Genomic DNA, 26,621 nt, shown 5'->3' with positions numbered 1-26,621 from the left:
CCAAGCAAAAGAAGCGAGAAGAACAGCCTGCGTCTGGCTTTTATACCCGTTAGTGCTGCCCTCTAGTGATCTTCTGATTACACATTAACCCCTTATGTACATGCACATACAAAGATCACTGCAGGGGGCAGCATTCAGTCTGTGTGTACAGCTACTTTAAACAAATTATCACTGGGGTGGATATTGGTTAAGGAAATGATCAGCTTAATTGAGGCATGTTCACCTATCCTGTGATCACTGGCTTCTGGTCCGGTAACATCTCAACATTAAACATTTTATCCTTGTTTTTGAATCCTTCCATGGCCTCAATCTCATCCCTCCATATCTCTGTAATCTCTGCCATCTCAATGACTCTCTGAGATATCTGTATTCCTCCAATTCCAGCATCTTGAGCATCCCCAATTTTAATCATTCCATCATTAGCTGCTGCACCTTTAGTTGGGAATTCCTTCCCTTCAACTGCTCCTTCTCTCTATCTCTCTTTCCTTCTTTAAGACGCTCCATGAAACCTACCTCTTTGACCAAGTTTTGGTCAATTGTTCGACTATTTCTTGTGTGGCTCGGTATCCTATTTTGTTTGATAACAATCCGAAGACCAGAAGACATAGGAGCAGAATTAAGCCATTTAGCCATTTAATCATGGCTCTGCAGCACCTTGGGGTGTTTTACAGTATCAATGGTGTTAAAGTCATTGTGTTGGGGAGAGAGTACACATGTTGGACACCCTGTAGGAGGGTAATACTTGCTCCTTTCTTTCCACCCTTGCCACTCCCATGGGACCAGTCTCAGCATTTCTGACTCATGCATTGAACCTTTCTATATACGCTCATAAATCTGTCCTGCCTGCTACTGTATGCCAAGAGTTTTCAAACTTCTCTGTGTCAGAGAACCCCAGTAAAGAATGGTACAGAAGTGTAATGAAGAAGTCATATTAACTCTGTTTCTCTCACAATCGGTGGGAGACGGGCTGGAGCCGAGGCTGGGAGCCCCAGGCTAGCTGAGTGCAGCTAGTCAACGGGAGCCGAGGTAGGGGGGGGGGGTGTCCGTATAGTTAGATTAGGGCAGGGGTTAGGTGATAGGAGGGTGTTGCTAGGGGGGGAGGGGGGGGAGTTGTTCTGCTGACGGGGTGGAAACTGGGCATGGTAACAGTGAGTAGGGCATGGGTGAAGCCGGCCAGGGGGCGGGCCAGAGGAATCATAGAATTTACAGTGCAAAAGGAGGCCATTCGGCCCATCGAGTCTGCACCAGCTCTTGGAAAGAGCACCCGACCCAAGGTCCACACCTCCACCCTATCCCCGTAACCCAGTAACGCCAACCAACACTAAGAGCAATTTTGGACACTATGAGTAATTTAGCATGGCCAATCCACCTAACCTGCACATCTGTGGGAGGAAACCGGAGCACCCGGAAGAAACCCACGCACACACGGGGAGAATGTGCAGACTCCGCACAGACAGTGACCCAAGCCGGGAATCGAACCTGGGACCCTGGAGCTGAGAAGCAATTGTGCTATCCACAATGCTACCGTGCTGCCCACAAAGATTAGATGAAAGAACAACGCGAATGGGATTCAAACCGACGCGTGCAGCGCACAACGATTAACAGTCCATCGCCTTAACCACTCGGCCATCTCATCGCGACACATGGCTGGGGGGCTGGCCAAGGAAAGGAGATGGCTGATCGGCAAAGAGGGGAGGGTGCGAAGTGCCCCCCAACCAGGCTGATCACCTGGAATGTTAGAGGGTTAAACGGACCAGTGAAGAGGGCGCGTATGTTTGCGCTTCTGCGGGTTCTAAAGGCGGACATAGTCTTGTTGCAGGAGACGCACCTGAAAGTGGCAGACCAGGTTAGGTTAAGGAAGGGCTGGGTCAGTCAGGTCTTTCATTCGGGGCTTGATTCTAAGATGAGGGGGGTTGCGAACCTGATTAATAAAAGGGTACAATTTGAGGCGGAGGGCACAGTCGTGGATGGGGGTGGCAGGTTCGTTATGGTGAGGGGTAAGCTCGAAGGGGTGAGAGTAGTCCTGGTCAGTGTGTATGCCCCTAATTGGAATACGTGGATTTTATTAGGAGGATGCTAGGGAAGATCCCCGACTTGGATTTGCGTTAGTTGATCATGGGCGGGGACTTTAATACGGTCCTGGACCCGAGCCTGGACCAGTCATGCTCAAGAACGTGCAGGTTGCCAGCGATGGCAAAGGAACTGAGAGGGTTCATGGAGCAAATGGGGGGAACAGATCCGTGGAGATTTAGTCGGCCGACGGCGAGGGAGTTCTCGTACTACTCCCACGGCCACATTCCCGAATTGACTACTTTGTTGTGAGTAGGGACCTGCTGGCCGGAATGGTGGGGGCAGAATATTCGGCAATTGCCATATCGGACCATGCTCCGCACTGGGTAGACCTGCAGTTTTGTAAGGACAGTTTTCAGCGCCCACCATGGAGGCTGGAAGTTGGACTACTTGCGGACGAGGCGGTGTGTGAGAGGCTGAGGAAATGCATGCAGAATTACCTGCAGGTGAATGATACTGGAGTGGTCTCGGCAGCAGTGCTCTGGGAGGCACTGAAGGCAGTGGTGAGAGGGGAGCTGATTTCAATCCGGGCGTACAGGACAGATAGGGCAGAGACGGACCGGCTGATCAAGGAAATTCTACGGACGGACAGGAGTTACGCGGAATCACCGAGGCCAGAGTTACTCAGGAAACGACAGAGGCTGCAGGCCGAATTTGGGGTGCTGACTACAGGCAAGGCTGTAGAGCAAGGCTGTAGAGCAGCTTAGAAAGGTCAGCACGGGGCAGCACGGTAGCCTTGTGGATAGCACAATTGCTTCACAGCTCCAGGGTCCCAGGTTCGATTCCAGCTTGGGTCACTGTCTGTGCGGAGTCTGCACCTCCTCCCCGTGTGTGCGTGGGTTTCCTCCGGGTGCTCCGGTTTCCTCCCACAGTCCAAAGATGAGCAGGTTAGGTGGATTGGCCATGATAAATTGCCCTTCGTGTCCAAAATTGCCCTTAGTGTTGGGTGGGGTTGCTGGGTTATGGGGATAGGGTGGCGGTGTTGACCTTGGGTCGGGTGCTCTTTCCAAGAGCCGGTGCAGACCCGATGGGTCGAATGGCCTCCTTCTGCACTGTAAATTCTATGAAAGGTAAAAGGCACGATTTATGAGCATGGGGAGAAGGCCAGTAAAATGCTTGCGCAGCAACTGAGGAAGAGGGAAGCGGCTAGGAAAATAGGGAGGGTAGTGGATGGGGAAGGTAATCTAGTGGGTGATCCAGCAGGGCTGAACAAGGTCTTTAGGGACTTTTATAGGAAGCTGTACACTCCGGAACCACCCGGGGACCGGGGGGGGATGAGGCGATTCTTGGGCGGACTGACCTTCCCAAGAGTGGGGAAGGGGTTGGTGGACGGACTGGGGGCCCTGGTCAGGATCGAAGAGGTGTTCGGGGCCTGAAGGTCATGCAGTCGGGTAAAGCCCCGGGGCCGGACGGGTATCCGGTGGAGTTTTACAAAAAATTTGCCGGGATAGTGGGGCCGTGCTGGTCAGGGTCTTTAACGAGGCAAGAGACAGCGGGAGTTTACCCCCGATGATGTTGCAGGCCATCATCTCGCTCATTCTGAAACGGGATAAGGACCCGGAGGCCTGTGGGTCATACAGGCCGATCTCTTTGATTAACGTAGACGCCAAGTTACTGGCCAAGGTTTTGGCGACCAGAATTGAGGACTGTGTACCGGATGTAATTGTGAAGGACCAAACCGGGTTTGTAAAGGGGAGGCAGCTAGTGGCCAACATAAGAAGGCTGCTCAACCTGATTATGATGCTCCCGGAGAGTAGGGAGGTAGAGATAGTCGTAGCCATGGATGCTGAAAAGGCTTTTGACAGGGTCGAGTGGAATTATCTGTGGGAGGTACTAGGACGGTTCGGGTTCGGGGCGGGGGTTCATCGACTGGGTTAGGCTATTGTATCAGGCCCCGGAGGCGAGTGTAAGGACGAACAGGATGACATCGGACTATTTTAGACTGCACCGTGGGACAAGACAGGGCTGCCCTCTCTCCCCACTGCTATTTGCGCTGGCCATAGAGCCGCTGGCAATTGCACTGAGAGCTTCTATAGGCTGGAAAAGGCTGGTCCGTGGGGGAGTGGAACATAGAGTCTCGTTATACGCGGATGATCTGCTGTTATATGTATCGGACCCAATGGTGGGGATGGACGGTATTATGGCAACCCTGAGGGAATTTGGCCGGTTCTCCGGCTACAAACTGAACATGGCTAAGAGCGAGTTGTTTGTAATTCAGGTGAGGGGGCAGGAGAGTAGGCTGAAGGGGTTGCCGTTCAGGTTAGTGGTGGAGAGTTTCCGATATTTTGGGATTCAGGTGGCACGGGACTGGGGCAGGTTGCATAAGCTCAACCTGTCCCGACTGGTGGAACGAGTGAGGGAGGAGGTCCGAGGTGGGATGCGCTTCTGCTGTCATTGGCCGGGAGGGTGCAGACTGTTAAATGACAATTCTCCCGCGGTTCTTGTTTGTTTTTCATGTCTCCCCATCTTTATCCCGCGGTCCTTCTTTAAGAGGCTGAATAAAATTATTCTGGGATTTGTGTGGGCAGGGAAGTCCCCGCGGGTGAAGAGGGTGATGCTTGAAAGGAACAGAGAAGAAGGGGGGCTGGCATTGCCGAACTTCAGCAACTATTACTGGGCGGCCAACATAGCGATGATAAGGAAATGGATGGTGGGTGTGGGGTCGGTTTGGGAGCGGAAGAGGCTGCTTCGTGCAGGGGCACTGATGCGCGTTCAATTACACTCAAGGCAAAGTGATTTCATAACTGAAGGCTTTAATCTACTAGAACTTGTTCCCCAGCAGCTTCGGTACAGAAAGTGAAGGCTGCTGGGACGGCACCGTTTCTTATACTCCGCCTGTCAGGGCGGAACTACGTAACAACAGCCAATGGTAGACTCCTGGGTCTAACCAATGGTCATCAGCCTCTTAGGTACCGCAATACCTGGTACTACCTCAGGCACTAGCTTAGCAGCCCTGGTCACGGCGCCTCTGCTGCTTTCGCCGGCATGGTACTCCACCAGCCCGATAGTGGTGGCGGCTCTTCGAATCTGGGACCAGTGGAGGAGGCATGTAGTGGAGGTAAGAGCATCGGTGTGGACCCCAATATGCGGCAACCACCGATTTGCCCCGGGGAACATGGATGGGGGGTATCGACTGTGGAGGAGAGCGGGGATTGTGAGGATGGGGGATCTGTTGTTGGAAGGAAGCTTTCCGAGCATGAGGGCGCTGGAGGAGAAGTTTGGGCTGACGAGAGGGAACGACTTTAGATACTTGCAGGTGAGGGATTTTGTACGCAGACTGGTGCCATCCTTCCCACGTCTCCCGCCGAAGGGGAGGCAGGACAGGGTAGTTTCTAGGGGAGAGGTGGGAGAGGGTAGAGTTTCAGACGTCTACAAGGAGCTAATGAGAGCTGAGGATACGTAGACCGAGGACCTGAAGCTTAAGTGGGAGGAGGAGCTCGGGGGGGAGCTGGAGGATGGTATTTGGGCTGAAGCCCTGAGCAGAGTAAAAGCGACCGCAACATGCGCCAGGCTCAGCCTGTCCAGTTTAAGGTTATGCACCGGGCCCACATGACGGTGGCCCGGATGAGCAGATTCTTCAGGTTGGAGGACAAGTGTGCTAGATGCGCCGGAGGGCATGCTAACCATGTCCGCATGTTATGGTCGTGCCTTAAACTCGGGGAGTATTCGCAGGGATTCACAGATGTCATGTCCCGGGTGTTGAAAACTGGGGTGGTAATGAGCCCGGAGGTGGCAATCTTTGGGGTTTCGGAGGGCCCGGGAGTCCAGGAACAAAGGGAGGCCGATGTTCTGGCCTTTGCTTCCCTGGTAGCCCGGCAAGGAATACTGTTAGCATGGAGGGACTCAAAGCCCCCGAGGGCTGGGGTATGGCTATCGGACATGGCGAGCTTTCTTGGCCTAGAGAAAGTCAAGTTCGCCTTGAGAGGTTCGCTAATAGGGTTCACCCGAAGGTGCTGCCATTTATTGACTTCTTCGCAGAGGAGTAAGCGTCAGCAGGGGGCGGTGGGTGAGGGGGGGGGGCTAGGGTAGAGTAGAGGGATATTGAGGCAGGTCCGTGCATGAACAGAGCCGTGGTTTGCAGTGTGTTTCATGTGTAATTTGTGTCTTGACTTCTTTTTTTGTTTGTACTGTACAATGTCATTTTTTCTATATGCCTAAAATACCTCAATAAAATTGTTTGTTAAAAAAAAACTCTGTTTCTCCCTCCACAGCTGCTTCCAGACCTGCTGAATCTTCCCAGCATTTTCTGTTTTTATTTCAGATTTCCTGCTTTGACAATATATTGCTTTTACTAAATGATGGTACCCTTCTGGAAATCCTTACCCAACCTCTGAAATGTTCTTTTATCAGCCAACCACAGGAAACAACACTGTCTATGGAGTGAACATTTTATTATCATACAACAATAAGAATAGTAAAAGTAAAGTTGACATCGTCCCAGATGACCACAGGCTGTTTTCCCCTTTCAGGGGGAGAGCTGACTGGTGGTGACTTAACGTGAGGATCACCACACCTCCCTCAGGCAAGGGGCAAGGTTGAGAAGGCGGAGCCTCCATGAATAACCTCATGAATAATAAAAATAACGTGCTATTAAAGGACCAAATATAAAGTATACAGAAAGCTGATGAGTGTGGTGTCCCCCAGGACCTGGGATTCTTTTGTAAGTCTCTAGATCCAGTGGCTCTTTGCAGGCGCTGATATCAAATTGGTATGTGTGATGTAACTTCAATGTTGCACATCATAACATGTGCAGGTTACACTGAGTTTGGAAGCAGCCTCTTGTTACCAATGGATTATGGGGGTCATTGTTGACCTCGGGTGATGGTGAATAACGATTTTTAATTTAGTTAATTTATACTATCACTCAGGTGTAAATTACTTCCCCACCCCCACCAAACGAGTCCAAAGTTTATGAACTGAAGCCTGCCCCAGTGAATGTGCTAACATTGCCTCTATAGTATTGACAGGTACTCAAGCTTGCCCTTCAGTGTCTGCGGTATTTAGTGCTGTACTTTACAGGTGGCAGGACAATAAGGCAAATGAATTGCAGGTGGTGTAAAGCTAATAGACTGGAAGTTATGAACATTCCAGTATTCTGAGCACAGCCGCAGGACACCTGTGTCTCTGGCAGAGTGCTTGCAACACCAGCGCCAATGTTATTCTCGATTAAGCGCAGGACAATATTCCTGTTGCATGTATAATTATCGGCATTTGTTTTTAAAATGCCTGAATCAGACACAAGTTTATTAGAAATCTATTTCAAAAAAATGATATGTTTCAGTGATTTGCTATTGTTCTTAATTGCTAGCTTGATCCCCCCCCCAATCTCTTTCACAGCTGTTGGCCGCATCTCACGGTAGACGTCATTAATTACTTGATACCAGGATAGAGTCTTTTATCCTTGGTTTCCATCTTATTACATGAATGCGTTCCAAAATGCTGCTGTTCTTTGCATGTGGGTCATAGGGGTCACCAGCTGCAGCAAATTATCCAGTTAAAGCTAGTAACTTATTTGAAAGCGGAGCCACTCTGCCATATTTACCCACAGCTGTGTTGGCTTAATTTTCATTATGATTAAATATAAAAAGATATAGTCCACTTAGTGGGAAATTATTGGAGCTTTTTTCTGCTCTTTGTTTCCTTTCCTACAAGCCCTTGTTTACTGAATTTCTTTTTGAGCTTTCATAATGCACTGGTATGTTCAATGAACCCTTCTAATATTATTCTGTTGATTATTGACAATAAGTGAATTGAAATATGTAAGCGTTTGGTTTTCTGATTTAATGCGTGCCAGTGTGGTCTTTTACTGGTTAATCAGATAGCTGTTCCTTTGTGCTCACAAGGTCAAAATAATAATCAAGACAGAGGAGTTATTTATATGGTCCGCCATAAACTAATACTTGCAATGACTTTTAAAATATCTTTCAGTTTTCTCTTTCCTACCTCTTCCTGCTGTGTTTTGTTTTATTCTTTTCTCTTCTTGTGTGGGAATCGGTTTACCTGTTATTAAATCCTCCTTTCCAGTGGAAGCAACTTTAGCCCCTATATCTTTCTGGGCTCCACATCAATCCATCACAACTTTAAATATTATTTTCCTCACATTTTGACAAAAAGAAATGGCCTCTGGTTTTCTCCTGATTATCCTAAGCGTCTGACATATTTCAGGACACTTGATTTGTGCACACACAAGACACTCTACTGTATGTTGCCCAGATAGTGAATTTTCATACATAAGCCTGGCCAGTATGTGTTGCCTATTTGACCACGGTAGTTGTGCCTGACAGTGCAACCTTGTTCTCACTGAAAGTTTGCATATACACACACATATGTGTAGGAGTCACTGGCCAACAGTTAGTAGTGATTGATCAAACCCTGATTGATCTTTACTCGCGTCAGCCTAAAGGTCACATGGGTCTCTTCATTGACCTGGTTGTGACCCTCTGATTAACCACACAGGACAAGGTTCATGCCTGCACCATTCCTGCCAATGTAGGGTTCATCACCTCTTCAGCTTTCTTTATTACAGTTTCTCGCCCTGAATCCTCAGTTTCTCTCATCATTTTAGGGTCAAGTTTTCCATTCCCACTCCATATAAACAAAGTTGTTTTTGACATAAGGGAAATCAGGATTCATATGTTGTAGAGCCTTATTTTTTCCATTTTAATTTAATCAATAACAACCTTTTCAACTAGCTATGTTAATTGCTAAAATTTGTAACAGCTCTTTGCATTTCATCATTAATTTCCAACCAAGACTAGCTGTCTTCTTTCTTCTCATTGATTCTGACATTGCTCGTTCTGAGAGCCTGTACAGACACGATAGTTTGATTGGCCTCTTTCTGTGCTGTAATAGTTCTGTGAGATGATTGCTCCTAGAAATTTTCATTTTTTCAAGTCTGCAATGGTATCAACTCAGGATTTATCAGTCACTTGTGGCTGTTCTGTTATATCAAAAATATAGAAAGAATTTTTATTAACTTTTTCTGCTGCAGTTTATTGAGCATTAGGATTGCGAGCTAATTGGGGATTAGGAGTTGATTGGGCAGTTGGATTGGATTGGATTTATTTATTGTGTCTGTGAGTTCTACCAATGTCATCTGATGTGACTGGCACCTTAACTACGTGTGAACAGAAAAATACATCTTCCCTGTTGGGCTCAAACTCTGATGGAGATGGTAATCTAGACATTGACAGTACAATGACCTTCCGATTGTCTGTACTTCAAATCAAAGTCTAACTATTCACAGCCCAAAGATACTGGAGAGTTTAGATTCAAAATAGCCACCACTGACTTATGATCAGTTTCACTTGGCCACACAAGTAGTTATGACATGTTCTTACTCTGGAAAATCAAAGAATGCTTCATGTTCTATCTAAACATAATTTCACTCACTGACACTGAGGCAAATGCAATCAGTCTTTCCTCACCTTTATCCAATACGAGAGATCACAGCGATCTGTATGGAGAGGCATACTTAAGCTTTTCAGAGACATTGTAATGTACAAGCATTGCACCACCTACCAATTTAGTTTCAAACAATTGGAATGCCTTGTCACACTCCCTTGTCCAATTCCATGGAACCCCGTTTCTCAAGAGTTCATTAAATAGATGAAATACAGTTGCAAAATCTGGTACTAATTTAACGTAATAATTCACTAGGCCCAAAAAATGATCTGTGGTCAGAAATATTCTGAGGGTGTGGTGCTTGAACCTTACTCTTGGCAGGATGCAACCCATCTTTGTCTTCCGTGTGATCTAAACACTCTCTAGAGTTTAGAGACGTTTCATATTGGTATGTCTTCACCCAAACTCTAGGCTTTTCCAAACATCGGAGTACCTTTTACAGCCTGTTATGAGTCTGCCCGTTTGGAGCTGAAAGACTTATGTCATCAAAATAGCACAGTGTTCCCTCAGTTCCTCACAAAATCTGGTTTGTTACCCCTTGTAAGATTCTGGGGGCTGAAGAAACACCAAATGACAGCCTATGAAACTGAAACAGATCTGTTTGTGTAGCAATAGTCAAATAGGACTTGGACTCATGGTCCAACTCAAGTTGCAGGTAAACATTTGTCAGATCTAATTTTGAAAAAGATCTTGCCTCCTGAATACATTTTGGAACAGATCTTCCACATCTGGCAAAGTATTGGGTGGAATACAATCCAGTGCATTCCTTATAATACCCAGTTTCTTGAACTACAATCTCACTTTGGTACAATCACTATGGGAGTAGCCCAATCACTGTACTACTTCAGAGACTGTCTGCAGTCTTTTCAGCTCTTCCTTTACTTTCTCCCTCAGAGCAATGGCATTGGATGAGACCTGCAGTGAACTTGTCTTGTGCCCCTATGAATCTGTACATTGGTTTTATATCCTTGAATAGGTTTACTGGTGTCACAAAACACTTGAAGGTACTTGCCGATTATGTTGTCTTGCATTGTACATTTTGCTTCTGTGCGAAAAGCTCATTCCAGTTTTACTTAAGTGCTAACAAAGCTGCGTTTACAGCGTTCAAGACAATGATGGGTAATTTTCTACATTGCTATTTGTATGTGACTGGAACTGACACAGGGAGATTATGGGGATTTTCTCATTGACCCCACATTGACCTGTTGCTGATTGACACTGTATGCAGTCAGTGCCGTTTCTTCCAATCAATGTTTTATTTGTTTACATTCTTTCGACATGCTTAGATGACACCTCTTCTTGCAGCTATAGCACAGTCTTCAGAAATGGACAGTTCTATGGCCCTTTTCCTGTCCCCACTGACTGATTAATAAGTGGAATATCAGTTGGATCTTCAAGGATATTATTCGGAATCTAAAACACCTCAAGCCATTCTATATACACACACTAAATACTTTCAGTCATACTGTACTCTCCCAGCCACCGAACATTACCCGTTGATGCAACAATTTTTGAAGATCAGTTCACCCAAATGTGTGCCCAATGGGCGAAATCTTCCAGCTGTTCACACCGGTGGGATCCGTCTGTCCCACCAATAGCGCACCCCCGCCGCGGGTTTCCCGACAGGGTGGGGTGAATTCAATGGGAAATCCCATTGACAGTGAGGACCAGAAGATCCCACCGCCGACCTTCGGTGGACTTCCTCCTGCCACCGAGAAGCACCCGCAGAAGGTCAGAGAATCTTGCCCAGGATTATTTCTCAGTTTAAAATAACTTTCAGTTTCTCTATTGATTTGTTAGAATCCTCTCCAACCAAATTTATGTGGCTAGGAAATCTGTAATCTTATCTTAATTGCCAGAATATGATGCCATTGCTGGACAAAAACACTGTTGTTCAAGCATGGTGTTCTAATAACCAACCAAAACTTTTTTTCCAGTTTGCTTATATGCATAAGTCCGCAAATGGCCACAAGAGGGTGCTATTATAGGTTGCCATGTGGAGCTTGTGCTAGTAGTGTGAACCAACTATCTGCTCTACTCTCAGCAGCAGTGAAGGTCATTGCTATCCTCAACCTCCTTCCACGTGCTAACCGGAGACATCACAAGAGTCAATCACTATTCCGCCCTCACCATCCATTTGCACTTCAAGGATCATCAGCAGCAGATGCAGTTATTAGTTTTCCACCTTGCTTTTCTCAAGGCGCATCAATGAGCATGCAAATTAACTAATAACCTTCAAACGTCAAAAGAGTTGAGACAGGTTATCTATTTTGGCTTTTAAATTGAGTATAGACAAACTTGTGAAGCTAATAAAAAAGTTGGATATTTGAGCTGGAATGACATCATGATTTGACCAGTTGAGCCTTTTTTTGTTTATTATTTTTAATAATTCATGGTATATGTCCTGCAGCAAGTCGCAAACATGTCAAACCACTGGAAATTGTGGCTCCGGATTTTATTAGCATTTCCATATTTCTACATCTCCACATGCCTTGCCAAAAAATGGAAGTTTCTGAATTTGTGCCAGCAGTGGGCAACCTTGCCTGCTGGAAGTATATGTCGCAAAATTAAGGACACATAGTCAATGATTTTCTATTATATGCAGCTGCCGGGCAAGGTTCCCCACTGATGGTGCTAACTTGGAAAATCATCCCCTTAAAAGCAATTGGAGAAATATAACACCATTAACACTTCCTGCATTAGAACAGGGCTCCACCAGGAGCTGCAGCAGGGCTAATTGATTATATTGTTTCTCTCTATGTGGTGTACATATTAGTTCACCCAAAAAATGATGTGATGTGCTTTGCCCCTGTACCTTGTATATGCATGTAAATACCAAGCAATCTCCAAAACCACTTATCAGGAAATCCTCCATCTATATCAATTTGAAAATAGAATGTAAAAAACGGGATGATTTTAACCTAATTTGTCAGACAGGAAACCCACGGGATCAGATGATCGCTGATTTTATACCCATTCCGATATTGCTCTTTAATGACTTTGTTGAAAATTTAAATCGGTTAGTGCCAAAAGTCAATGTTGCACCCAATCTCTTCAGTGTCCCAATGGACTGTTTAGGTTAACATTTCCTTTTTGAGTTTATATCTGCTTCAATCTTGCAATTTTGACAGAAGGTTTCTCATATTCTTTAAAGATAACGTAGGTGAATACAACAGTCAAGAAGCACGATAGATAAATATTAATATGGGAAGTGGAAAGTGCTGAGGTGTTACTGGGATATTGGCTGGTATAATGTCACGTGTTACGCAATCACCAGAGCGTTTTGTGGACTTTTGTGGAGTTCACCCTGTTCTAGCAGTATCTTGTAAATAAACCCCTTACACTGTGTTAGACTAATTCAACTGTATGATACAAACCTCTCATTCTTTCTCTTTATGGCTACAACAAAGAATATAACAGATCAGACGATAAAAAGATTATTCAAATGAAGCTTTGAGGATTTTTGAAAATTTCAGATTAAACCTCTAAGGATTGTCCGTCAAAGACCTGCTCATTTCTGACAGCCCTGGTATGTGCCAGCTGGCATTATATTCATTACTGTGATGGTGCAACATTGCTTTCATTGATATCATTAGATAGCGCAGGCAGAATTTAGGAAGAAGGGCACGGATCCCAACAGCAGGACAAAAATTGGGCATTACTTCCTCTTATGTGTTCGGAGTCGCCACTTGCACAAACCCATTGCAAATTCTAAGTGTGTGTGGGGGGCATGTGCCCCATGTGCAATCACACACAGTGGGTTCATTCTCAGCAGCCTGCTTCTTCATCAGCTGCTGATGTCGGGGTCACAACAAGCCGCCATAAGAGACAAATTAAGAAGTATTGAGGACATAATGGTAACACATGCAGAGACATTGTTATGATATTGTCACAGACCCAGAATTTACATGTTTCCTTTCTCTTCCCATGATCAATATGTTTTAATGTAAGAGGTGAAGTTTTTTTTACTCTCAGCATGTCCCAATGAACTAATTCCAGCAGCAAAGTTGTTTTGAGTTAAAAAATAAATAGGGTTATTTATTATCATGCACTCACTCTGAAATGGCACAACGTTTTGCACACAATTTGCACATACTCTCACATACGCAAAGATTTGATACAGACAACGGTAATATACAGTTAGAGCTTAAAATGATATCAGTCTCTTTTGTGGCAGGCCTGAAGTTTCTTAGATAAAATCAATGTTTAAGTTGAAGTGAAGGGTTTACAAAGGGTTTATATTCTCAACAGACTGTGAGGTTTCTTGTAATTTAATTTCTTGGAGGTTGGTTGTGAGGTGAACCTGAAATAGGAACAGGTAGAGGGAGTCCTTCTCTTGGGCATCACCGCTTATGAAGTATTGTAGTTGATTCATTTGGCTGCTTGATGGCTTGCAGCTAATTTGTTGGCTTTTAGTGGAACTCTCCATCTACAATCAGCTTATTGCTGGTTTCAAAAGTAGGCAACAAATGGGTTACTTCATCATGTGACTCACATCAGTTCAAAGCCTTTTTTTAACGGCATATGCATTCATCGTAACCACCACCCTTTGTTTTGAAAAATGACGTTGAACCTTCAGAAGCCTAATGTTGAAGGAACCATTTTGTTGTTTACTTTTAAAATCAGCAAGAAGCTGTGTTGTGAACTTGGCACCTTGAGAGTTTGAGACAACCTGGGCCTTTATTTTTGAATGACACGTTCAATTTGACAATACCCATTTGGATTAGCTTCAGGAAAGGGTATTGATTCAACATCAGTCTGGAATGTTCTTTCTTTCTTGAAACAAGGAAATGATTTCAATCCACAAAATATTTCAAATGGTCCTCAAGTAACCATCTTTTGTTGCCTTTTGTAGTTATTTTAAAAGGATAACAATTAGTTTGAGATTCAGAATATATGGGGGTCATGGCAGTGTGCTTATGTGTGTGCGCATATATATATATATATATTTCTACATATGTTAACTTGACTCTTGTGTACATTATGCACATTTGCTGGAATGTCCTCCATCAGAGGATATATTGCACTGTCATGCTTCATGTTTGGTATTTCAGGGAATTCATGAATGAAGGGGTCTGTGGGATATCTCACCTCTGCAGGCAGATTCTTCAACTGGGCAATGATAAGATGAATAATGTGACCCATTGTCAAACATTTTGAACATGGCTGTAGATTGTTGGTTGCCTTCTGCCTTTGTCCAATGATTTATTGTATGATACAGTCACAACACCCTGGACTAGTGCGCGGTCAATTCCAGCCCCACTTGACCCTGAGTTGCAACACAGGTGAAATTAAAGTCACTTAAATTAAAATCACTTAAATATCCAATGTCTTTGGTTTTATCCCGATTAAGTACAGCCACGAAGTTTGTAAATTTTAACGCAAATAAGCTTTTATTATTTAACATTAATTAGTATTAAGTAGGCAACCTCACAACTGGTTATCTACTATCTAATTGCCAACCCCACCCCTTTCCAACTCGCCCCACTCTATACACACAAAGACACAGACAACATAGAGGGAAAGGGTGGGGGAGAGGGAAGAAAATAATGGTAAAAAATAAAAGATAGTGATCCTTGATTTCAGATGGATATCTTCCAGTTAGTTCCTTTCTCCAGGTTAGGCCTTCAGTTGGATGTTGTCGCTTCGTTCAGCTTGTAACAGTCTTCACTATAGATTCACAGAGGCAGCAGGCACCCAGCAGCCGAGAGAGAGAGAGAGAGAATACAGCTTCTTACTTCAAAGGTTTCATGTCTTCTACAGTATTCTGTCTGAAAAAGGCCACCTGACAGGGACCATTTATTGTCTGTTGCCAGGCAGAACACTGTCCCTGGCCACCCCATCAGCTGCCAGTCAACCAAACTGGGTGCCAGAAAGTCTGGGATTTCCATTCCCAAATACAAAACTTGAGGACATAGTGTTCCAGTTGTCAAGCTATTTGAAACTTTGAATTCTGTACTTCCTCCTTAAAGGTATATCTTAAAAAATATATATATATATATACTTAAGTATATCTCAATTCACAATTCTCAGACCAAACAAAAACAATAAAGATAAAATGAAAGAAATGGGAACAAAGGGAAATTTTGACTTCTGAATGGAATGGAGCAATTAAGCTTTGCATATTTCAAAGCTGGGTAAGGGAAATGTTCACTGGTAACATCCAATAACTAGCAATGTCATCTTCATTCCCTCCTGGTGCCCAGAGATATATGAGACAGCTGAAGCACATTCCCACTTTTGTTTCTAGAGCTAAACTTTCCTGGAACAGGTCACTAGCTAATCACCAGAGGCCAAAGACTGAGGGGCACCACTCCACATCAAGCATGACTGACCAGGAGGCTCTCCCACTCTTAACCTGCCACAGGCGTATTGGAAGGATTTACAGATTGATGATCCTCCTATTTGGCCATTTATTAATACCTCTTCCATTGCTCTTAAGTAGTGGAGTTTGGTTTGAATACAAACTTCTGGCTCAGAGGCAGGGATGCTACCCACTACACCACAATACCTCTATACTAGTAATGTAGATGCTTAAGAATTAGGAAAAGGACCATTATGGTAGCTGTGCCCTGATGGGCCAGTTTTCTGTGCCGATACCAGAAACAAAATAATATGCAATTTGTTTTGGATTATTTTCTACACTATAAAAGGACAATTTATCTCATAGTCATGATAGGACAACATAGCATATGTGCCTTTAACTATAGTCTGGACGTTCATCCTCTTCCAGCTTTCAAATTAGTTGTGCCCGACTGCAGATTATAAGTAAAGCAAAGCAAAGTTAATTCTGGCATTTAAATTGTTTAATCCTTTTTGATACATTTTGGATCTCACAGAACATTTTGTAATAGTTCATGGCATAAAAATTCATATTTTCTTCAATATGATGATTAAAACAATTGTATTTACTATACTAAGGCTTGAAACATCACTCATGAAGCTGCCACCGTATTATCTGTATATATCACTGAAAATATAGTTACTTGTGGAACAATAATTGAACTAGCACATATTCCATTGTTTACCACGTCATCACTCACATAATCTAAATAATATTTATAAATTCTTGATAGAACAGCCTTTTAACCAAAAGTCTTATCTGTCTTTTGCTATGGGGCATAAATTTCAGTGTCACATTAAAAAAATCATGACATAATCATACTCGTAGATATGTGACTGTACAAAACGGTCTTAATAAAATTCACAGAGGTTTGTTTGAGTATGCTAATCTGATCTTGTTGTTGTTTTGAACTTGCATGATGTGTGGTAATTTTAAAAAGTATAATGTATAGATTTAGGCCTAGTGTTGATTTTTAAAGACCTCTACAACTCAGAATTTAGAACAAAATTATAAAGAATTGGTCAGAATAAAAATGTATTATTGATGCAAGTTGCTAATTTTATTCAGAGAATTAATTAAGTGACAGGTTGAAATCCATAGTACAAGATACTAAGTTTGAAAATAGTAAGAGAGAAGATTGTGCTATAGGAGGGAAGACAGGTGTTTTACAGTTTTGAGGTCTGAGAAAGAATTCATTGGAGTTGAATTCCATGAGATTAATTTTGATTTAATAACACATAAGGAACTAATGTACAACTTGTGTTTGTCACACAGCAAAGCACTCAAGTGTGTCGATAAGTAACATTTTCACACATCCATAGTTTCATTGTCAGTTTCTCTGAAGCATTGATGGTAGGTGCTGTATCATCAACAGCAATGGACATCAATGAAAAAAAAAAGAAAAATGAAAAAATGAAAATCGCTTATTGTCACAAGTAGGCTTCAATGAAGTTACTGTGAAAAGCCCCTTGTCGCCAGACTCCTGCGCCTGTTCAGGGAGGCCGGTACGGGAAGTACAAAGCTGTAGCAAAAACCTGGGGCGAAATTCTCCCCCAACGGCGGGATGCCCGCCGACTGGCGCCAAAGCCGGCGCAAATCAGACGGGCATCGCGCCGGCAAAAAGGTGCGGAAGTCTCCGCATCTTTGGCGGCCTAGCCCCAACATTGAGGGGCTAGGCCGACGCCGGAGGGATTTCCGCCCCGCCAGCTGGCGGAAATGGCGTTTGTTGCCCCGCCAGCTGGCGCGGAAATGCGGCGCATGCGCGGGAGCGTCAGCGGCCGCTGTCAGTTTCCCCGCGCATGCGCGGGAGCGTCAGCGGCCGCCGAAAGTTTCCCGCGCATGCGCAGTGGGGAGAGTCTCTTCCGCCTCCGCCATGGTGGAGGCCGTAGCGGAGGCGGAAGGGAAAGAGTGCCCCCACGGCACAGGCCCGCCCGCGGATCGGTGGGCCCCGATCGCGGGCCAGGCCACCGTGGGGGCACCCCCCGGGGTCAGATCGCCCCGCGCCCCCCCCCCAGGACCCCGGAGCCCGCCCACGCTGCCTGGTCCCGCCGGTAAATACCAGGTTTGATTTACGTCGGCGGGACAGGCAGTTTCTGGGCGGGACTTCGGCCCATCCGGGCCGGAGAATCCAGCGGGGGGTCCCGCCAACCGGCGCGGCTGGATTCCCGCCCCCGCCCAATCTCCGGGAGCGGAGACTTCGGCGGGGGCGGGATTCACGGCGGCCAACGGCCATTCTCCGACCCGGCGGGGGGTCGGAGAATGACGCCCTTGGTTATCATTATGTTAATGGTGAAGTAAGGTGAGAGTGTAAGAGGAGTTGAAAGATTTCCAGTCACAAGCATCTGATATCTGCATTGAAATGGCACAAATGGGAAAGAATTGCTTTTGTTATTATATGTAGCAACATGTTAACTACACTTGTAAAGTATAGTCATTGGTCACACTCTGCCTGAAAAGCAGTGCTCCATGGCGCAATCTGGCCAGTAAATGACGGGAGGCCCTGCTCCCAAGATCTTCCCGGCTCGCCATGCTTCGCGAGGTCTAACACGGTCTCGCGAGACTTCGCAACTTGAAGCCTGCCCATTGTGGGCGGGATCACTTTTGACAAATCTGTATGTGAGCAGGACAGCTAGTCTCACTCTAATATGCAGCTCCCTCAGGTAACCAAGAGATTGGGATCTATTCCCTTCACCTTGGAGACCTTGGGCGAGCGCTGTTCAGTACTGGTCTCCACAAATAGGGACAAAACGAACGGCAGTCATGGGGGTCCCCCAGGGGTACGGAGGTCTTTAGGTGCATGCCTTCTGGGCAGGTTGGTACCTGGCACTGCTGGTGCCAATCAGGCACCATGGCACTGCCAAGCTGGCATTTCTTGTGCGGTGTTGATCGGTGAGTGGTGCCTTGCGGGTGTGTGAGGGTTGGGGGAGTCGGGTTGGGGGCTCGTGAGCTCATGACGCTATTTAAAAATTGCATCCCGATCTCTTCCTGCACTGAGGAGTTTTGGCAAGCGGGGTTCCTCAGTGCAGGAAACGGGATTAAGTGCGGCCTCGGCTGTGCGTTCCCCGCTGAGGCCCCGTTACTAACTGGAATCATGTTGATAGCGTTGTGTTTCTCGGTACTGCGAGCGCATGGAAACACACGGCTAAACGCGCTCGCTATGAGACATAGTTCCCATTTGGTTAAATCGTGCCGAATAATCTTTAATGAAGTCAGAAACTTGTTCCTTTAGAATATGACTGCGATTTTACTGAAAATACTAAACAGAAAGAATAATCTTCAACAAATTAATCGTTTTGTGACACATAGTGACCAGAGTAACTCTTACTCCGACTTAAGTTGTGATAATTAAACTGCGACACCTGCAGCTGAAGCAGAAGAGATTATAGTGCCATTGACAGATGAAAGAATACTACTGGTAAAGTGCACATGGAACTTGCCTCGAATCAAACTATTATTCTATGATAGTTCACTGTTTTACATTGTACTTGTTGCTAAAAGTTACCTTTTACGATAATTATTTAAATGTTTCAGGATGCTGTCACTTTGAAGTGTCTTCACTTTGGTGGTCAGTAATACATTTGTCATTAACAATGGAAGTATAGCCGATGCATTCAAAATACATTTTTAATACTTTAGAATGAGTGACTAAACAGGGTACGAACAACAGTGTCTATGTTCTATGGTTGAACAATTGGCTGCCAACTATGTCAACCACAGAATACCCTGAGAGAAATATACAGGCTTGTGATATGGTCATAATTTGGACATATAGATTTTGAATATCATATTTTAGAAATGTTTGCCCTGATGTTCACAAAACATGACCAATTTAATGGTTGGCCAGTTAAGGTCTCGATGTAGAGGTGCAGCAGATATATCGCTCCTGGTTTTCATTACACCCTCTGGTCACCCATTTGCCTTTACCCTGGACAAGAGTACAGCTCGGCTGAATATCGCTCAATCGTGAAGATTTATTTTTCGTCCAGTTTGTAAAGGTTACTGGCCTTCCGTTAATCCATGTCCATTTTCCAGATCTAGTCTCATTTATTAAGCCTGCAATAGATATTAAAACATTTGACACAATCTAACTTGTCAATGTATACATCACACTCTAAATATGACATAATATTAACGTGGTACACATTTGTCTTCAGTGGATTAAATGATATTTATTTTTATTAGTCAGAACTATCAGCTTACTTTTGCAGAACCTAATTATTAACATTTTAAGGCACTAAATTTTGCACTTCATCATCATTAACTAGTACACTGTTTCATTCCAGTTTAAAATCATGGTGAGCATCTCTCAAAACTGTCAGTGTGAAGTCTCGCAAAATACTCCAAAATGAAGTCTATAGCTCCAAATATGCAATCCCAATTTATCCCCAAAAAGATGAAGGTTAAAAAAAGGTTATGACAAAAAAAAGCTATGGTTGATTTGGCATTTTCAGTTCCCTTTTTAGAGACTCCATGATGGATTTAGACGAGTAAGGAACAGCTTGATTGACATACAAGATCCTGAGGGGTCTTGACAGGGTGAATTTGGAGAGGATGTTTCCTCTTGTGGAAGAATTAGAGTTAGGAGTCGCTGTTTAAAAATAGGGGGTTGCTCATTTAAGACAGAGATGAGGAGAAAACTTTGCTCTCTGAGGGGAGTGGACCTCTCTTCCTGAAAAGACAGTGGAAGAGATTCCTCCAATATTTATAAGGTAGAGGTAGATAAATTCTTGAAAAAAGGTGTGAAAGGTTATCGAGGGCAGGCGGGAAGGTACAATCAGATCAGCCATGATCTAATTGAATGTTGGAGTAATGGGCTGGGTGGTCGACTCCTGTTCCTATTTCATATGCTTATATGTAATCATTATCTCCTGGCAGAAATTTCTGTATTATACAAGCACTTATAATTGAGTAGAACTATCGGGACTTGAATTTCGGACTACCACTGGGCAAGTTTTACCAGCCGCAGGGGGGATATATAATAAGATGGATGATAGTCCACTGCCTTCCCACCCACCTCCTGATCCAGTCTCCTGGGTGGTGGGTTAGGTGTACACCGGCCCACCTGCCCGTGGGCCTATTGAGAGCCTTAAGTAGCCACTTAAGAATCTCAATCTGCTTCTAATGCCACAATATGCTCAGCAGTAGAAGATAAACGGGAAGGCCATTTTTTCACCAAAGTTGGTGAACTTTGGCACCCTGACCCCCCTCAATCCCCTTTTTCCGGTGCATGATGCCTCCTCACCCCTGTGCGAAACGCTTGGAACATACCTGGCTCTGGTCACCATGGGTCGTCTTCATGGAGATGTTTGCTGTCCCAACAACACACACCAATGGGTTCTGGCACTATTGGGACAGCAAGCGCTTCTGGCTGTCATAACCCCCATGAGGATCACAGGGAAACCATTGTCGATCTCCCCGTGGAACACGTGGAGTACTAGCTTCCCAGGTAGGGGGGCAGAGGCCACCCAGCTGCAGCTCTTTAAAGACCTACACTTAAAAGCTGCCGCAAGCAGGGCCCAGAGTTGTTGGTTGTCCCAACAAGGACAGGATTGGGAGAGAGTTACTGCCATGGGAAGAATATTGTACATAGTTCAATAAATCCTTGTTCTACTAACGCTGGCTTCCTCAAATGACTAAACCGACCAATCAGATTACCCAGCAGGTCCTGAGGGCAGGAACCACTTCCACTGAGGGGCGGATGTCCCAAGCTCTGCTTGTTAAGGTCGTTGTTAGTGATTCAGGTGGAAGTCCTCTCTTAAAAGGGATCTGCAGTGGCAAAACCATCCACAACTTATTTCTGGCATAAACGTTTTGTTGACCTACATCCTTTTGAGATAAAATTGGGATTGCCCACCAGGACCTACAAGGTTCATTTTGGAATATTTTGGGCGACTCCATTTACATTGAACCATTTTGAGAAATTTTCTCCATGGTTTAATATAGGGTATTATTGCTGCAGGTTAGCCTTTTTTAAAGTCAGTCGCATCACTACCAACTTATCTAATCAACAAGGGTTGGGATGAGCCCCCATAAAATTCACCTAGGTGGAAATGATGGGGAATTAGGATGGGTGATGCAACCAACTCATAAATCTTCCCTTGACTTTATTTATTAGGGTGAGTGGACATTATATTCTAGCCATCAATTCAAGTATCTAACTTAACATAACACAAAATTGGACGATCCCACCTCTTGGTTCCCAGCTTATTGCTTGCCCAACTTCTTCCCTTCAATTTAAACAAATCTTTGGGACCTTAGATCATAATTATGCTTTTACAAGAGATCCTGCCTGAACTTTGCTGTGGACTCCATGATTGGAAACAATTTGATCCCACGAGTGAAGTTATCTTTCTTAATGTGGAAAAGATAATTATGCTCTTTACAGCAAAACAATGAGAAAACTATTTGTTTTCTATAGTATAAATTGACCAATTCGGAATGTACCCTTGTACTATATGGTATTTCCTGGTATGTTATGCAATAGAGGTTAATGTTTAATCTATGGTTTTGGCTACATATATTTAAAAATTTCAAGCAACCAAATATTCAAATGGAATACAATGTGGATAAGTGTGAGGTTATGAATCAGGAATGGAGGTGTAGAGTATTTCTTAAATTGTGAGATTGGGAAGTGTTAATGTCCAAAGAGAAATGGGTCCTCTTGTTCATATGTCACTGAAAGCTAACATGGAGGTGCAACAAGCACTTGGGAAGGCAACCTGGCCTTTATTGCCTGATGATTTGAGTGCAGGAGTAAAAAGGCTTGCTTCACTTATATAGAACCTTGGTTAGACTGTACCTGGAGGATTGTGTACAGTTTTGGGTCCCTTATCTAAAGAAAGATAGACTTGCCATAGAGGGAGTGCAGTAGAGATTCACCAGACTAATTCCTGGGATGGTAGGATTGTCCTATGAGGAAAGGTTGAGGAGACTGGGCCAGTATTCTCTGGAATTTAGAAAATGAGTGGTGATCTCACTGAAACTTACAAAATAATAATCTTTATTAGTGTCACAAGTAGGCTTACATTAACACTGCAATGAAGTTACTGTGAAAATCCCCCAGTCGCCCCACTCCTGTTTGGGTGCACTGAGGGAGAATTCAGAATGTCCAATTCACCTATTAAGGGGCTTTGGAATTCTCTACCCCAGAGGGTTGTGGAAGCTCAGACATTCATTACGTTCACGACAGAAGTAGGTAGATTTTGAGATATGAGTGACATCAAGGGATATGGAGATAGCACGAGAAAATGACATTGAGGTAGATGGTCAACTATGAACTAGTTGAATGGCGAACAGGCTTGAAGGCTAAGTGGCCTACTCCTCCTATGTTCCTATGTTCAAAATTCAACCTCATACTACTTAATATTATTTAAACTAAAGATGAAAGCCCACCCAAAGACACATATCAAATGCTGTCCCTTCAATGTGCAGCTTTTCTAACCTTAGGAAGAATGTGTTGTGAGTTTATACATCACAATTTCTGAATTTCTCCACATATACGTACCAATCCAGAATGGCTGCCCCCCAGCAAAGTTCCAAAGCCATTTCAGTTCCTTCTTGGAATGCACACTGACTAAATTGGCATGAAACCTATACACAGAAAATATTAGGAATACTTAAAAAGAGTCATTTTCTTGAGAAAGTAATAGTTTAAAAACTTACAATTCACTTTGCAGCAGTGCCAGTAAAATAGACAAATAGAGTTAGACTGACCATGATCTGACTCAGGACTGTGTCCATTTAAATAAAAAGAAAAGCTCCTTTCCACACTAAGTTCTCCTAACTAAAAGTTCATTGTCTACCTGGTACTGCATGTTGTCCGCTTTTACATCAATCATCCTGTTGTCTAAGTGGCCATCTTCCACCTACATGACATTAGTTAGACTATTTTTTCATAACTATTGTGACCTCCTCTTCCTTGTATCTCACTGTGGTGAAATCCAGATCCATCACATCATCTCCCATCTTAATTCATTCTTTTTAAGGATATCAAAAACTGGAAAATTTAAGCTTGTGGTCTCCTACATCCTTCTACAATCTAACAGCTTTCAAAATCCAAATTTGGCTTCACTCAACCATGGCATCATGATTTATCTAATCTTCAGTCCTATGCGTTTCAAATGTTGGTTGTATCCCGAGATCACCTATCTTGTCTCTTTAACTAAAATCTGAATTGCAGTGCACTTTTAAACTGAGACAAAAATAGTAAATCATTTACTTGATTTAGTAAAATATTAAATGAGTTCAAGATCATTTCATGAAAATAGTATTAGTTCATTAGCTAAAGGGTTAAAAGAATACAACAGGTAAAGGTCAGAAGAGAATAGATGCCAGCTCTTATTAAAATGTTATAATTACATTTGGACTGTCAGTTACTTTTTAAACATTAACTTTTAAGAAATTAACTGTGCTCACACTACTTTTAGAAATCTTCAGAACACTACAATACCTATAGTCAGCCTTTAGTAAGTAAAACAGTCTTGCATTATTCAGCTGCAATCCTTAGACCTATCAATTAGGTTAGCAGACTTAAGATCAAGACCAAAGTTGAATTTACTTTGAAAAGAAAAGGAGTCTTTGTGTGATATATTTCAATAATTACAGGTCTGAAATATTATCAGAAACTTTTAACAAGAGATATTTAATATAATTAAACAGTATACGTTATTGACTAAAACCACTTTGTGTAGCAATAGAAGCCTGTTTTCACCTAAAGCCATTCATCAGATACAGTACTGGAACTGCCATTGTTAAGCAGTTACTGCTAGAAATATGTTAGAAAGAAAGCCCATTCTTCTTGACAGAACAGTCCTTGGTTTTCTTATCATAATGTTGAATATTGGCTTAAACTTATTTCCTTAAGTAGATGCCTTGGCGATTTTGAAATGAACTTCACTGAGTGAAACCTTATTTGGCAATTGACAGATGTTACTCACATTTGCCTACAGGCCATTTTAGCTCCTTCCCAGGTTGCATTTCTCTCAGGATTCATGATATAACAATGTTTCTTGTACTGGGTCCAGCCTGAAGGGCATTCCATTTGTTGATTTTCCTGTAAGTATACAAGACTGTAATTTGCTGCTTAACAGAGTACTTGTTCCAAATATGTTGTAGTTTGGAAATAGGATAAAGCTTCTGGATTCAAAGTTAACTGAATAACAAAACTGTATATTTCTCAATGTCATGTAAGCACTAAGTTTATGCAGTGCAGGAAATGAACATTTACGCCAGGTTTAATCCCAACTTCTGTTCTGAGTTAGTGTATCTCAACTGGGACACTGGAGAATGGAAGAGTAATTGGATACATGGCCCCGAGGCTTCGAGGGAAAAAAATGGTCAGGTTCCCATCCTGTTTGGATGTCCAACTGTTTTTGGACATTAAGGGCTCAGTTATGATGCACTGTTGTTGCCAACGCTCACTGTCTAACCTCTCATATGGAGGATAATTACATATGGGAGGTACTAAGGACTGGTTGCACTGATAAAACTGCATAGGTGTTTAAGCCTTCATTGAGGGCAATAGAGGACACAGAGAGAAAAAAATTAACTTTTCAATTATTATCAATTCGAAGCTTTCCAAAGTTTCCAATGTTCATAACATCTGGCACGAGGGAATGCCTAAGAATGTACAAATCTTGACAGATCCCGGGATACCATGCACATACTGCATAATCCTTTTTGCTCATGGTTAAAAGCAAATTACTGCTGATGCTGGTGTCTGAAACCAAAAGAGAAAATGCTGGAAAATCTCAGCAGGTCTGGCAGCATCTGCAAGGAGAGAAAAGAGCTAACGTTTCGAGTCCAGAAGACCTTTTGTCAGAACTTGGACAAAGGGTCATCTGGACTCGAAACGTGAGCTCTTTTCTCTCCCTACCTTTGCTCATGGTCACAGACAAGCTGCACATTTATCGAATGGAAGCCTCTTTTGTTCACAAACGCCCCTGGCTGCCCCAACATTGCTTTGATTGCCATGAGTGAAATCTATGACTCCTTGCACTTTTAGAATCCAGCAACAATAGAAAAACCTCTGCCGGCTTGATTGGTGTTGTCTGTGCTGAATAATATGAATTCACAGGCCTGTTTATTGCACTTGTGAAAACCTTGGTATAATGATGGGCCACTGGCATAATCCCATCACAGTCTCCAGCTTTAAGGACTCAAGAGATGAAAAGGTTCAAGGCCACTGTAATTTGCAATTCCACAGGCAGAGGGTGGCCACCAACACAATTTGAGTCAATCTATGCAGCCAACATATCTCACTGTGATGTGACTGTCTCTCTGGAGAAATCAGTCTTCTACGGCACTGGCACTATGACATTTGGAGGTAGATCATCCTCACCCTGTACGCTCAGTTGGCAGGAAAGAATCTTCACCTATCTCTGCCTACCTGCTGCTGCACAACAGCAGCTTCCTCATTTTGCTGGACTACAGGGCACACCTGTCAATGGCCAGCTGCCCCTGTCCTTCTCCTCCTCTCCTCACTGGAGGAGCAGCCTCCACCAGAATGGACAATGCTTAGGGTGGACAATGATCTCCGGGTCCAATACTGGAGTCTACAAACTTCAGCCTAGATGTGTCTGTACACTCCCTTTCCTGACAATATCTCTTATTTCAAGCTGTAAACCAATTATTAAAGGAACTTAAATAATAATAATAATAATTTTTATTGTCACAAGTAGGCTTACATTAACACTGTAATGAAGTTATTATGGAAAGCCCCTCGTCGTCACACTCCGGCACCTGTTCAGGTACACTGAGGGAGAATTCAAAATGTCCAATGCACCTAACAAACACGTCTTTCAGG

General features: G+C 43.8%; 1 protein-coding gene across 1 annotated transcript in view; it reads right to left on the bottom strand.

The window, feature by feature from the left end:
- Positions 1 to 17,906: 17,906 nt before the first annotated feature.
- Positions 17,907 to 26,621, bottom strand: part of frem1b (Fras1 related extracellular matrix 1b) — a 377,590-nt gene continuing 368,875 nt past the window's right edge. The window contains exons 34-36 of the mRNA XM_072510980.1: positions 24,754 to 24,869; positions 23,322 to 23,407; positions 17,907 to 19,870 (exon numbers count right to left, since the gene is read on the bottom strand). Coding sequence (XP_072367081.1) covers positions 19,662 to 19,870; positions 23,322 to 23,407; positions 24,754 to 24,869 — 411 coding nt within the window. The 3' untranslated portion in view covers positions 17,907 to 19,661. The remainder of the gene's footprint in view (positions 19,871 to 23,321; positions 23,408 to 24,753; positions 24,870 to 26,621) is intronic.

Source organism: Scyliorhinus torazame, chromosome 7 (genome assembly GCF_047496885.1).
Source record: "Scyliorhinus torazame isolate Kashiwa2021f chromosome 7, sScyTor2.1, whole genome shotgun sequence".
Lineage (NCBI taxonomy): Eukaryota > Metazoa > Chordata > Chondrichthyes > Carcharhiniformes > Scyliorhinidae > Scyliorhinus > Scyliorhinus torazame.
The sequence above is the reverse complement of the archived record's forward strand: the minus strand, read 5'-3'. Positions and strand labels throughout refer to the sequence as shown.